Source organism: Oreochromis niloticus, unplaced genomic scaffold, assembly GCF_001858045.2.
Source record: "Oreochromis niloticus isolate F11D_XX unplaced genomic scaffold, O_niloticus_UMD_NMBU tig00007756_pilon, whole genome shotgun sequence".
Classification (NCBI taxonomy): domain Eukaryota; kingdom Metazoa; phylum Chordata; class Actinopteri; order Cichliformes; family Cichlidae; genus Oreochromis; species Oreochromis niloticus.
In genome coordinates this window covers 37995-51015 of record NW_020328750.1, presented here as the reverse complement: position 1 = coordinate 51015, position 13021 = coordinate 37995, and the positions used below count along the sequence as shown (strand labels likewise).

At 41.9% G+C, this 13021-nt stretch overlaps 1 protein-coding gene and 2 long non-coding RNA genes across 10 annotated transcripts; 1 reads left to right on the top strand and 2 right to left on the bottom strand.

Annotated features, from left to right (window-relative positions):
- Window positions 1-6213: 6213 nt before the first annotated feature.
- Window positions 6214-7906, bottom strand: LOC109200763 (RING finger protein 145-like). 3 transcript variants are annotated; one of them, XR_002060892.2, is made up of 3 exons: window positions 7845-7906; window positions 7251-7398; window positions 6214-7101 (listed from the first exon to the last, which is right to left on the bottom strand). XR_002060892.2 is itself a non-coding variant. In XM_019356366.2 (3 exons), the coding sequence occupies exons 2-3, from the start codon at window positions 7332-7334 to the stop codon at window positions 6630-6632; spliced, it is 312 nt and encodes a 103-aa protein (XP_019211911.1). In that variant the 5' UTR covers window positions 7335-7398; window positions 7845-7906; the 3' UTR covers window positions 6219-6629. The 3 variants fall into 3 exon arrangements, 2 of the variants coding, with proteins under 2 accessions (XP_019211911.1, XP_019211909.1); XM_019356366.2 differs by having other exon boundaries at window positions 6219-6857; XM_019356364.2 differs by having other exon boundaries at window positions 6219-6857; window positions 7730-7900.
- Window positions 7907-9462: 1556 nt separating this feature from the next.
- LOC109200764 (uncharacterized) lies at window positions 9463-11969 on the top strand. Of its 6 annotated transcripts, none has more exons than XR_002060893.2 (3): window positions 9463-9945; window positions 11308-11502; window positions 11645-11969. It is a non-coding gene; the product is annotated as an uncharacterized LOC109200764 (long non-coding RNA). The 6 variants fall into 6 exon arrangements; XR_002060895.2 differs by lacking the exon at window positions 9463-9945 and adding an exon at window positions 10551-10681; XR_002060894.1 differs by lacking the exon at window positions 9463-9945 and adding an exon at window positions 10688-10943.
- Window positions 9479-10365, bottom strand: LOC112845523 (uncharacterized). Its single transcript, XR_003218366.1, has 2 exons — window positions 10103-10365; window positions 9479-9965 (listed from the first exon to the last, which is right to left on the bottom strand). It is a non-coding gene; the product is annotated as an uncharacterized LOC112845523 (long non-coding RNA).
- Window positions 11970-13021: the final 1052 nt, after the last annotated feature.

Below are 13021 nucleotides of genomic sequence, written 5' to 3'. Positions count from 1 at the left end.
TGACGACTCATCTCCCCACACACAGCTTTAATGTCAAATCAGGCTAACAACCTAATTGTTAACCTTAGCATAGAGACATCTTCATCTCTGTACTAATGTACAGACACAAACTTGTATTGCTGTTGTCTCACTCACAGGAAGAAAGCTGACTATAACTCATTCATTTAAGAAGAATCATAAAGTTTATTCCTACAAGAAAGTTACAGCCCTGTGATCAAATAGGCTTTGATAAGATAAGATAAGATAAGATAAGATAAGATAAGATAAGATAAGAGGTCATCTATCTTCAATGTGGTTTTACATAAATGGGCTTCATGTTGCACCAATCTCCATTAAGTGAGGCGTCAACTAAGAATAGTTGTCTTGCTCTGATTTGTCCATGTTGTGGCTGCTTTGATCATTGCCAGATCCCAGGTACAGTTCTACAGGATGATGCACTCATGTTGTGTCTTGGTGAAACTGTGCTGTTTGTGAGCACTGTGTCTCTATTCTCTCACCCAGATCCAGTCTCTGGCACAGTCAGCCCAGCCCCTGCAATACAGCCAGCTGCAGTTTGTAGGCCAGGGTGTGTGTGTAGACAGGCCCAGCCTTGGCGCTTTATCGGAGCCTGCCGTGCCAGAGAGGCGCTCAGCTTGGGCAGAACCTCTTTAGAAACCCTCCTCCTCACAAAGTCCCCTCATGTTTCACCCATGTAATGTACAAAAATGTAATGTACAAAAGCAGCAAGCTGTCAAAATTCAATAAAACCTTCCCGTTGTGTACTCCTGGATGAATTGTAGTATTTACAAAACGCGTATATATCCAAAAGCTGATGAAACAATTTCCCAGCAGCAGCTCTGAGTGAATAAATAACTGTTTACAGACTTAACGTGTCTGTATTTGTCAGCTCATCAATAAAAATATGAATAACAAATTTAAAATATTCCAGCTGATGACAGGAGCTGACGAGTAGCCTAATTTACACCCACAAGTTGAATCAGCGGACACTTGCACCAAAGATCACAAAACACTATCAGCTTCATTTATCCCAAAGTCCTACTTTGTGATTCTCTGAGACAGTTTGAAAAGCAGCCTCTAAGAAGGCATCCACAGTGATTTTTCTGTGCTGATAGAAGAAATGTTAGTTTAAAGAGTCTTCACATTACAACCCCCCAAAAAATAATAGAACTATTTCTGAATGAAATAAGACTGTTGTTGGGAACAATCTTTGATTCTTTCACTATTAAGAGTTTAAAAAAACTAAAGACGACTTGAATAATTTTGACTCACGTAATGAAAAGAGAGGTTTGTTTTACTTACCCTGAAGGCTCTGAGGACTGCTAATGGGTCATCGGCTGTGAGTGTCTGCAGGAGTGCTGGCCAGCAGCGATGAGCCATAGGCAGCAGTTCATTTTCCCTCTCACTCAGCACCTGAACGCACAACTCCAGCACGTCCAGTACCTAAAGACAAAGACGCACAACACACCTAACAATTATCTCTGTTTTGATCCTGATTAAATGTGAGCTGAAACTAATTACTGAGGTCTTCATTGAGAGCCCAAACTCCTGAGCAGGCACGACTTCAGCACAGACTTATTTCTGTTTCACTCCTGGACCAGACTGAATGTTTTTCCTTGATGAGCATTACACCAGTGAACAGTCATCCACACAGTTCTGACAGGATGAATTGTACCAACGCTGGCGGTCCTACCCTCACAAGAATGATTATTTTTGTTACTAGTCCAACAGTTGACTCTACATAAAACTACCTTGAGTCGGAGCCTGAGGCTGGGATCAGACAGCAGATGAATGCAGCGCTCCATAACATCCTTAGTGATGCTGAGGTGGGAGGGAAGCTCTGCTTTCACATCAGGACTACCAGCATCTTCAACATCCTCACACTCAGTGGGAGGGACCTCTGCAATGGAGCACATGTACAGTTAGACCGCCAGTTTAGCAGTGAGGTTCAGATTTCTATGACTCTTAATTACAATGATCCATCTCCTCTACACTCTGAATCTAATATAACCACCACTACAACCTATAGCTTATATTCCACTGGCCCTTAGACAGACCTATTACCTCTGTCTTCAGTGTTATAATCATCCTCTATTCCAATGCCCTCTGTCAGTTCTTTCTGTTTGCGGTAATTCAGCAGGAATTGGCGAATGCTGAGGTCTTCCTGGTCACTGGAGCTTTTCCTGGAGCTGGCAGACGTACTGGTCCTGCTACAAGTGGAAGGAAACCACCTCGCTAAAGGAAAAACAAGACAACAATATCAAAATAGGTTTGATTACAATAAAATAAGTCAGTTGATCAAAATCAGTGTGACACAGACGCTGATGTTTTTGAAAAGAGCCCATCAGTAACATTTAATTCATACATTTTTACTGTGAGGGCTTGTTAAACTGCAAACACGTATAGTGCCGCTGTATAAATATTATTATGAATATTAATTCTACAACAGAAAACGACTCAGCATTTAAACCATCACGACGTATTAAATGTTTCCAAAGATACTGATAATTTGATAACGAGTGAAGTTATATATCCTGAAACGTACTCCTTGATAGAAATTTTGAAAGGCACTGCAGAAAACATAAAGTTAAGCAACATAAAAATTGTGGCAGTGCATGCAATGAGTCACATTTTCTTCCTTGTCCTCTTTGACTCCCAGTATACGTGAGACTCAAGCTGACATCACTGTTGAAATCTTACCCAGTGCCTTCATGAGCGCGTGCAGCGCGGAGCAGAAAAGAGCAGCTGTGCGCTCGTAGCTGAGATCCAGATCCTGAACCATGTCCCCGACCAGCAGGCTGCAGTCAGAGTGAGTCAACAGAACTGTCAACACCGGTGGAGCCTGGCCAACAAGACAGGATTATAATGAAATACAGTACAAGCTCAGGGCAGCACAGGCTTAAGTAGATCAAGGAGGAAATCGGGTAAACCCTCCAGCAGTTATTTCTGTGTCCATTTTGGGTTAAAAACAAAAAACACGTCATAACTACCTGTGGATGCTGGCTGAGCCTCTGAAGGTTGAGTGATATGTCATTAAGCAGGTAGTCAGAGTTCTCATTGATCAGTTCCTTGAGGGAAGCGTATCCACAGACCTTATTGATGTTCCATATGGAGCTCAGCGCCGCCTGGCTGACCAGCAGCGTCTCCTCACCAGCTTTCTCCAGCACAGGATACAGCCAGGTCGTCAACAAGGGACGGAAATCGCGGCCCAGCGCCTCAGCACAGCAGGCGAAGGCCTCCAGTTGGATGCACAGCTGACAGATGTTGCTGTTGAGCTGGTGGATCGTGGATGCAGATGTTGATGATGAAGGAATCACTTGGAGAGAGCCGGCATCACTGTTGCATATGGAGAGGAGTCTGGATGGACTGAGCAGCTACGCAAAGAGACAAAACACATGTTAATGCACTGCTTTTTAGCCACTTTTACACATGCACTGCAGCTCTGAAGTTTTCAAGATATTATCCATGCAAGTGAGAACGCAAATGTCTGACACAGTTACATCAGACATTAAACAGCCTTTAGCCTTCCTGCTCCTGAAAGCCTGTATTATATCTGACTGTGCTCATGTGGGGACAGCACAGATCAGCCTTTCTCAAAGTCAAGAGTGGGCCAATTTAGGATCTTCACTCAAATTTAAAATACAAGGGAAACTGATGTATTTCCTTACATAAACAAAAACAACACATGCTGTTATAAAATGCTCATCCTACGCAGTCATATGCAAAGTGTTAAAATCAGTGTGTGATCCACCTGCCACTAAGAGATATTATTTCTCTTTGGTAGATGGAAAAAATATAATCAAACTCACTGTCAGTAGCTACAACAGCACATTTGTTATAATATGATGAATCAAGCATTTAGATATTAAATAGTATTGAGGGAGACAGGATCAAATACAGTGAGGCATCTCGGGTGGGCAGAGCCCTGATTCAGTAGGGTGAATAAGGGATCTCGTCTCCTCCGTACTTAATGAGTGTGGTGTACCTGTCAGTCATGTCTGGCACATAAGACACCAGGTAGGTCCCATCATGGTTGTCACAGATATTTGCTTCTTGGGCTTCCCGTCTGGGTCCTTCAGGAGAAAATAAAAACTGTTACCTAAATATCAACACTTTGGTTACATTATTGTGTGGTCCACGTTCATGCGCTCACAGTGATCTGCACTGCCAGCAGTCCCTCACCTGCATCTTTGCCATCAATGTTGAACTTCACTGGCAGAGAGCTGGGCACTCCAGTGGTTTTAAGGCCGGATCCACTTGCACGCACCTTGCTGGCATCATGGGTGGGCAGCACCTTCACCTTGTAAGGGTGGACAAAAGGGAAGAGAAGAACAACACGCTCACAAATGAAAGGAGCCTCATTTACAGAACCCAGTAAACCACACAAAGACTTTTCCATTTTTAAAGCTGGCCAGAGTGCAACACTGTAACATGTAACACCTAGAAGGTTCAGATGGTTGCAGTACTTTGCTCATTTGGATCAAAAGTTTGGGGGAAAATCTTTCATTAAATCAAGTGATTGTAATGCTCTTGCTTCCGTTGTGTAGTTAACCATCTATCATTTTAGATGTTTCATTAGCAGCCTGATGAAATTAGCTGTGGCGTTAGCCCACTTCAGCCATCCAAACAGATGACCATCTAAGGTGAATTATGCAGATCACTAGCACAGTACACAGATTACCACTTCTTATTCCAGCCAGACTTGTTGTTACTTCATTCTAATCATGCAGTAACAACAAAGATTTATTCTACTGGCTTTTTAAAATGTGCTTCTTCTATTCTAGAAAAACAAAAACATGTTATCACAGGCTTTTGTTTTTTTCAATGACATTTGTGTTGGCTGTGTCAGTTGCAGGCAAACATTTATCATAATGGTTAGATATTAGGAAATAGCTTAAAATCAGTGCATATTTAACTTGTTACACTGCCTTAATGTTGCCTGCATGGGATCTCCTCATCAGCATATGACTGTACCCTGGATGATGATATGTGAGGAGCTTGAACTTGATTCGCTAACAGAAACTAATTTAGCTAGCTTAGCACACATGTCTTGTGGCAAGATATATGCACCTAAATGCTTTAAGTCATTGGCTGTTCTGCCAAATTCCCACCAACCTGCAACTTTGTGAGCTGACTGTTTCGGGATTTTTCTGTTTTAGACAACAAAAAGAAAAGAAAAAGATCTACAGATTCAGGCATTTCCTTACCTGTGGTAGTCGCGTAGAATGACGTCACTGACAATGGTCTAAGTTGAAAACAAACTTTCTCAAACAAAAAAAAAACAAAACAAAACAAAAAAAGAAGAAGTGAGTCGGCGTGTCATCTTTACCGAGCACCATACATGTTTTGCCTCACATTAAAATTATTATTTTTCCTTTTCAAAAATAATTTGTCTTCAGAGAAGTCAAATATATCAAATTTGCACGAATTCCACGCCCCGGCAGGTGGCGCAGAGCACTTGCCGCCCGCCCCTGGCAGCTTGAAGCACAGACAGGCGATGGTTCGATTCTCACTCAATCACTCATGCCGACTCCTGTCTGGAGCTTCGGCCTGCTAGGGGGATTCCTGGTCTGCGCAGGGAATCCCGACCTTTTTTTTCTTTTCTGTTTTTCTTTTTTTCGGGGTGCTGGGGCCTTTATTTATAAAGCTGGGACTATCTCCCTTGTCATGGCTACCAACAACAACGCCAGCTTGGGGAGAGCAGAGACCCGATAAGCACAGACTCATTCATCCTTTATCCACTTTCTTTTCACTGCTGCTGCTGCTGTGGGAAACGCTGGGACTTGTGTGGCTATGCAGTTTTTGCCTTGTTGGGACCAGTCTTGAATTTTACACATTTGATAAGTGAAGACTGGATGTTTAGTGACCAGAGCTGGGATAATCTGGACAGAATCTGCAGCCTGCATCTCCAAATCAGAAATGGCTTTAGATCTGACGCTAGCAGACAGGCATGCATGTCTCAGGGTGATTACACACTAACACATTGTGATTAATCACACACATTTGTATACATTTTATTCACAAGATTTAAAAAAAAAAAGAAAAAAGAAAACCACTATACAAAATGTGTTTTTGTGACAGGCTGCTAGTAACAAAGTGCTTAAAGATTTAAAATTGGTTCTTTGCCAAGTTTTCTGTTATGTGCACACACATTCCTTGACTTAGGCGCTTTTTAATTCTCCAATAATGGTCAGTGCAAAGTGTTTACACAAACAAAAAACAAAACCAATTTTAAATCTTTTTTTCAAATCGGGCTTAGAAGAAACAGCTGCGCTTCACTAGCACACTGAGGCATTTGGCAGTCTTGTCCATCCAAGGTGGCTGAGAGCATTAGGCAGGTAAGTACTGCAGATCTCTCCAGGAAAGCTACTGTGGAAATAAAAGAAATTATTTTACTGCTGTAAACACTGAGTTGAATTAACAGAGAATTGAATAATCAAACCTTTTACTTTGTTAAATCTCACAAAAATTTGTCTTTTGAACAAATTGTTGTTTTAGTTAACGACCTCGGGTGAAACCAACTCTGATCAGCTGTACAAAAACGATCAAAATAAACAAACAGACTCTTCAAATGAGAAATGTCAAAGTCAAATTGAGTTTTTATAGCACATTTAACACATCAACCAATGCGACTAAAAGGTAATAAGAGAGATGTACTGCTCCAGCTGTGTATTGCTAGCTGTAGGGAGGCTTTTTATCTTGTTTACAGCATCTCTCCTGAGCAGGAAGCTCTGCCAGCCCAGCTGGGCTCTGAGCCAGACGTTATAGTACGAGTGGACCAAGATGATGGTGCTTCCCATCACACTCCACTCGCCAAATACAGTCTCTGATACACCATAGCACACCACGCACACCGCAACCTGGTGAGGTAACAAATCACTGACAGTGAGGCAGAGACAGTGCTGATGCATTACATGACAGTGTCTGTTTACAGTCAGAACTTAGCAAAGAGTTGGTGTGTGTGTGTGTGTGACACATAGCAGAAACTCCAGCAATCTGTAGCTCCCATTTACACAATATATGACTTCATCCATGTTCTACACTGGAGCTGTACGAAACTCCTCCACCATGAAGAGAACAACAGATCAACAGAGTGCCAAGCACCTGGCGGTAGAGTGTTTCAGAGTTATTATGGAATTAAAAAACAAGCAAATATACATGTTTAATTATTATTGGGCTGAACTGTTTGGGTAGAGCAAGTTTAAACTATTTAATTTAACGTTTTTGCACACTGCGATGCGGTTGTGTGTTACCTGGAGAGAGGTGAGGATTGAGGAGGAGATGATGATGAGAAGCCAGAAGTCCATGTGGAAGAACTGGCAGATCATATAAGCCATGTACGCTGGAAAGATCAGCAGGAAGAGACAGAGAGAAACTGCACGGAAGTGCTTCCACAAACTCCTACGGGACGGGCAGCAAAACCAGCATATGAGAAAGCAGGCAGGTTGATAGCAGGCTTTGCAAACACACTTTCAGTCAGATTGATGTCAAAAGACAAACTGCCTGTTTAGGAATGAAGAAAGAAGGACAGTACACCGTAGTATTACTTAATTTATGATGTTAGCATGAGTTGTACTGATGACCATAGATAATGAATTCTGTGATAATTAACTAACTGCCCATAGTTATTAATAGTTGTTTATGATCAGTAAAAATAAAACAAACAGTGGGACACAGAGTTTTCTTAAAAATAAACACATGAAAAAAGTCTTTGGTATATTATCTTAGTTGCCTCTAGATGCTCCCAGGGCTAGGACTATAGGATCAGCTATCTCCAGCATGGACTGCAGGATGGAAGCAGCAACAATAAAGAGGACGATAGAGAGGAGGAAGGCTCTGTGGATGACCTGCAGCTCAATGAGGCCAGTTTGGACAGCAAGGATTAGCAAGGTGATAGCTTCAGTCATCCCCTGCACAGAGAGGAAACACATTAGAGTTGACACACCACACAATTATATGCCTTGGCTTTGCATTCAAGTTGGAGATCATATACACGTTTATCCAGACTTGACCTTTGGGTATACAATGTCAATTATTTTATCCTATTAGACAGTTGTGTGAAATGCAGACATCCTTAAAGAATAGTTCTAGATATGTGTGTTTCCACACGAAGAGAGGTTGAAACAGACTAAACTAACACACACGTGTGTGTGTGTGTGTGTGTGTGCATGTGTGCACGTGTGTGTGCGCGTGAGTACAAAGCTAAAGCACGAAAATGAGTGCGACCGTTTGCGGATGGCACGTTATCTAAACACGGTGAAACAGCAAAGTCAGAGAAGAAGAACAAGCACCACAGCTAGCTCTGCGAGCCTGCTGCCAGTGTGAAATGACACATTTGTGGGCGCTTCCCATGGTGGCGGCATGAAAAGAAGAAAAGGAGAAAGGATGGATGAGTTGGTGCTTAGCGGTGTTGTGCTAAAAAAATGATCGTCTTCCAAAAACCGATCGCTCGTATTTAAACTGCTATAATAACTTGTTGGTCTATAATATGTGAAAACATATATCAAATGTATCCTTCATGGATGAAATCAAGTCATCTTGAGCCACAAACAACATTCCTATAACAAGGTAGAAGCTGCAATGAGTTTTTGGTAGTGACTTTTATATATGCTTTATTTATCTAGTTCCAAAAATGTGGTTGACGTTAAAAAGAAAAGTGTTTGTTTGTTTTTTAAAAAGCGTAATCTGTGCAAGAGGACAGCAGATGTTGCAAGAAATCTAAGAATAGTTGTTTAAAGTTATTTGAAGTGGACAAAGAGGATAAGGCGTTTGTAAACCCTGTTGAGGGAAGTCTATCTAGCAAGATATGTAAAGATATTGGAGATTAAAAAAGCCCCTAGGGAAACATAGGAAATAATTATTTGTCAGGCAATGACTTGTTGGCAGAAGAAGAGTGGTCCTTGGTAGCCATGACAAGAAGGAGGTCCCATAAATGGGGCTGGGCTGTTTGTTGCTGGCAGGTAAAAGAAAAAACACAGAGAAAATGAAAATCAGGGGAAGTCCAGGCCTTGGAATTTTCACTCCAAGGTCCCGTGCCTGGACCTCCCCCTAGCAGATGAACATAGAGAGGTAGGGTAGGTGAGCCTAGGGCTCGAACCCGGGCCTCTATGTTACTAAGCTGCTAGCCCGCCACATGTCGGGCAAACAAAAGCGGGAAAATTCCTCTATCTAAAGACAACAACGCGCACATCACGCACCCAGCCTTTTGGAAATGAGCTGGAGACCAGGCATTTTTGCACTCCAATACTTAGTAAATTTCACACACTCACACCTGATTTTTTCCCTGCACACCTCTTTGGTTTGGGCCTGTTTTCTTCCTTGGTTGATATATGTGTAACTGATACATGAGATTGGCCCTTACCGGGGCTGTATGGACTGATATATAGGGTGCCTTAAAGGCCGCCTTAAAACTAAGTGTTTCCCTGAGCTTTTAATTGCGGCTTGAAAAAAGTAAAAAGAAATGAAAAAAAGAGAGAGAGAAAAATGGAGGCAGGCTTGAGCTTCGTCTTTCACTGTGGGCCTACCCTGCTCTAGCAGACGGACTACTATCAGAGACTCGAACTAGGGTCGTTAAACTCTGGAGTCCGAATGCTGGCCTCTTAACGCTGTACACCACTGAGCAGGGCGAGTAAACTTTGGAAAAAAAAGGACATTTATCTTTTGTTCTTCAAGTTTTTATTTTTTTTTTGTTATTGTTTTTCTAAATCTATTAAGCTTCTTGTGCAATATTGTTCCACACAAATTACACATGGACACCTAGCTATTTTTTTATTGGCATTCACAAAATGGGACTGGATGTTGGACGGCTTACCAAAGCCTTCCTGCTACCCGAATCCCTGCTTGGAAACCTGCTGGCGGCGGCGGCACCATGTTCTCACCACACTCTTCAGCTTCAGCTGTCTTTTTTGCCTCATGGCTATACCCACACTGACCACTCCTTCAATGAAGGTAAATACAAGCAGGTCATTCTGAAAAACACACACAGCTTATCATCTTATCCTTCTACAACACCTAAAAGCACTCTGTTCATTTGTTTGCTAGATTAGCCGCTAGCATACACGCTGTGTTAGAGGCTTGTTGCTACCTAGTTAGCGATGCTACACACCTGTTACTCTGTATTTGTCAATGATTCAGCACTCCTTCGGTTTTGTTATCCATTTTTAGACAGTAATGAGATCATCTGCACACTCCGCTGTCATAGCGTTCGATGTCTGTACTTTAGCCCAGACAGAACTGTGTTAAACCACTGTGAGATATTGGTCATCTGTGTGCTTGTGCAAGTGTGTCTGAAACTGGGGGACCTGATCATAAATGTGTGTCTCCATTGAGCTACAAGTGATCAAAGGAAAGTGCTTCAAAGTGTTGGTTCTGGCATATAAATGAGACAGACCCCAGTGAAATTTAACTGGGGTGATGGGTAAAAATGAGCTCCTACCCACAGAAAGGCAGCAGCTCTCTGCTGTCTGTAGAGACAAGGTCAGAGTTTCTGACCGTCAATCATTTAGGGATGAAAAGTAATCTTTGCCTAAATGTAATAGTTGATTGCACTGCAGCACAGCTTTCTTGATGAGGAAGAGCAGCTGTGCTGTGTTGTCAGCTTCAGCTGCCCAGCATGCACACCTGAAATGTTGGTGGTTTCAGTTGATGGGAAGAGAAAGCTATATCACTTTCAGCAAAACGAAAGGTGCTCATTGTTGATGTTATTTGAACAGACCTGTCGCTGTGTCAGTCTGAATGGGAGATTAGAGACCGACACATGTTTGTTGCTGCTCCATGTTCTCTGCAACATTGTGTGTAGTTACTGCAGCTGTGTGTGCATTCTGCTGGCAGGAACAGGAAACAAGTGAAAGAAAACTGGCGAGCACCCTGGAAGGAAAACTTAATCGGACATAACAAGTTAAAACAGTTTGCAAGTTTCAAGCCAAACTGCTGAATCTACCGTCCAGGTTCTCCTTGACAGCGTGACTCTGTGTTGTTCTCCTTCATTCTTCTGTCTCTGTCTGTCAAATCTCAGCGTAATATAAACCAACTATTGTCACGCTCTGCTGGTCGGTGTGCTGGCTGTTTGGTCAAGAATCTCAACCACGAGAAAGTTTGTACGAACGAAGCTAAAAAACCTGTGACAGAGTGTAAAACGTTATTAGCAGCAGTGAAATAAGATTCCAAAAGTTAGTGAAATGGTAGAGGCTATTTTATGGGGGGAAAATTCTTCTTGCACAAAGTGTCCCAATAAACTGAACTTTTTAATACTGAAATACATCTAATGATAAAAAGACAAGCAGAGAATTGATTGTCTGTTTTCAATTGCAGAGCTGGGATGCTCGTCTTCTGATGGAGCGCTCTCGAGCTGTGATGGGTCCAGATATCAGCGCTCACCTGGCTGGTACCAAGAAGGTTCAGCAAGTGCTCGCCAGACCTGGAGTCCTGGAGAGGTTCTTCCCGGACCAGCCTCAAGCTGTGCAGCAGATCTGAGCGACATTGGCTGACCTCTACACTCCAGACATGGTGAGAAAAAGGACACGATTTTTTCATTGTTTGGAAAATTTGGCATTAGATAATCCTCACCTGGGTGTTGCTGTTCAGTGTAAGCAATATCATTCACATTTATTCCTCTGATTTGTTTCTCTGTGGTTGCGTTCGTCTACAGGGTGCAGAGAGGGACAAAACAGTATCAATGGCCTTGGCAGCAGCAGAACGGTTGGTCTTGAAGCCTCAGCGAGAAGGAGGAGGTACAGCGGGGGGACAGACGCATCTTTAAAAATGTTGACAATGCAGCAAATGCTGAAACTTCTGTTTATTGCTCACCATTTGCAGCTTTAATGGCTTCCATTTGTCAGCCAAGGTTTTTCCTACAAGATTTTTTTTAACATGTCTGTGGATTTTTTCTGTTTTTTGTGCCCATTCATCCAGAAGAGCATTTGTTAGGTCAAACACCGATGTTGGACGTTTACAATCTCCATTCTGGTTCATCACAATGGATAGGATTAAGATCAGGGCTCAAAGCAAGCCACTCTGCTTCTATGCCAGACACATTCAATCATGTCTTTATGGACCATGTTTGTGCATTAGGTCACAGTCGTGTTGGAAGGGAAAAAGACCCTCCCTAAACTGTTCTCACAATGTTTTAAGCACAAAGTGGTCCAAAATGTCTTGGTAACCTGAAGCGTTAAGATTTCCTTTCACTGGAACCACAAGACCCAGGCCAAAGTCAGAGGAGAAATAAATGAATACTATTCAAAACGTTTAGCTTTCAACTCCTAAAACCGATGCAGGTTAAACCTCTGTTTAATACTAACCTAAAATTCTGGAACATAGACCAAATGACATCAAAATATCATTTCAGCGACACACGTGACAAACTGTGCCAGTCAACGGGCATAGTTGTAGTTCTTCAAGGTTTGTGAGGGCATTTGGATTCATTTCCGGTTGTCAGCTGTAGGAAGGCCTTATAATGCTCTAATTAGCTTCATTGTGTGGCTAGACAACAATAACAACAGGAAAGTAATCGTTATATAACTTTTATTGTGAAGAACATATGGCTATGGATACTGCTGACTAATAGTAGTAATAGTAATTGACAGCTTCCAGTCAGTGGGTCCTTTCTTCTCTGATGCTTACATCTTCAAGCGCCATAACCAAGGTTCTATATTAAAATGGTGGCTTTTCATTGGTGTTAACTTTAGACATCACATTTATAAGGCTCTTTAAAAACGTCATTTATTAAACTTTTCTCTTACCTGAAATAAACAGGCTGTCTTGATTCAATGCAGATTATCACAAATTTCACACAGTGTATCAATATTCTATGTGTTTCTTTTATGAGCTGTATCTTAACCATGTAGCTATCGAAACTGTGTTTTAATGACATCGCAGGTACAAATAACAACAAAAATCATCATATTTGGCAAATGTTTTATTATGAAAGACAACAAAATTGAAATAAAAAACATTTATATCTGTCAAACAAGACACAAAGCTGTGTGTCGCTGTAATGGACATGGAACTGAAGTTGAAAAGCTCAACA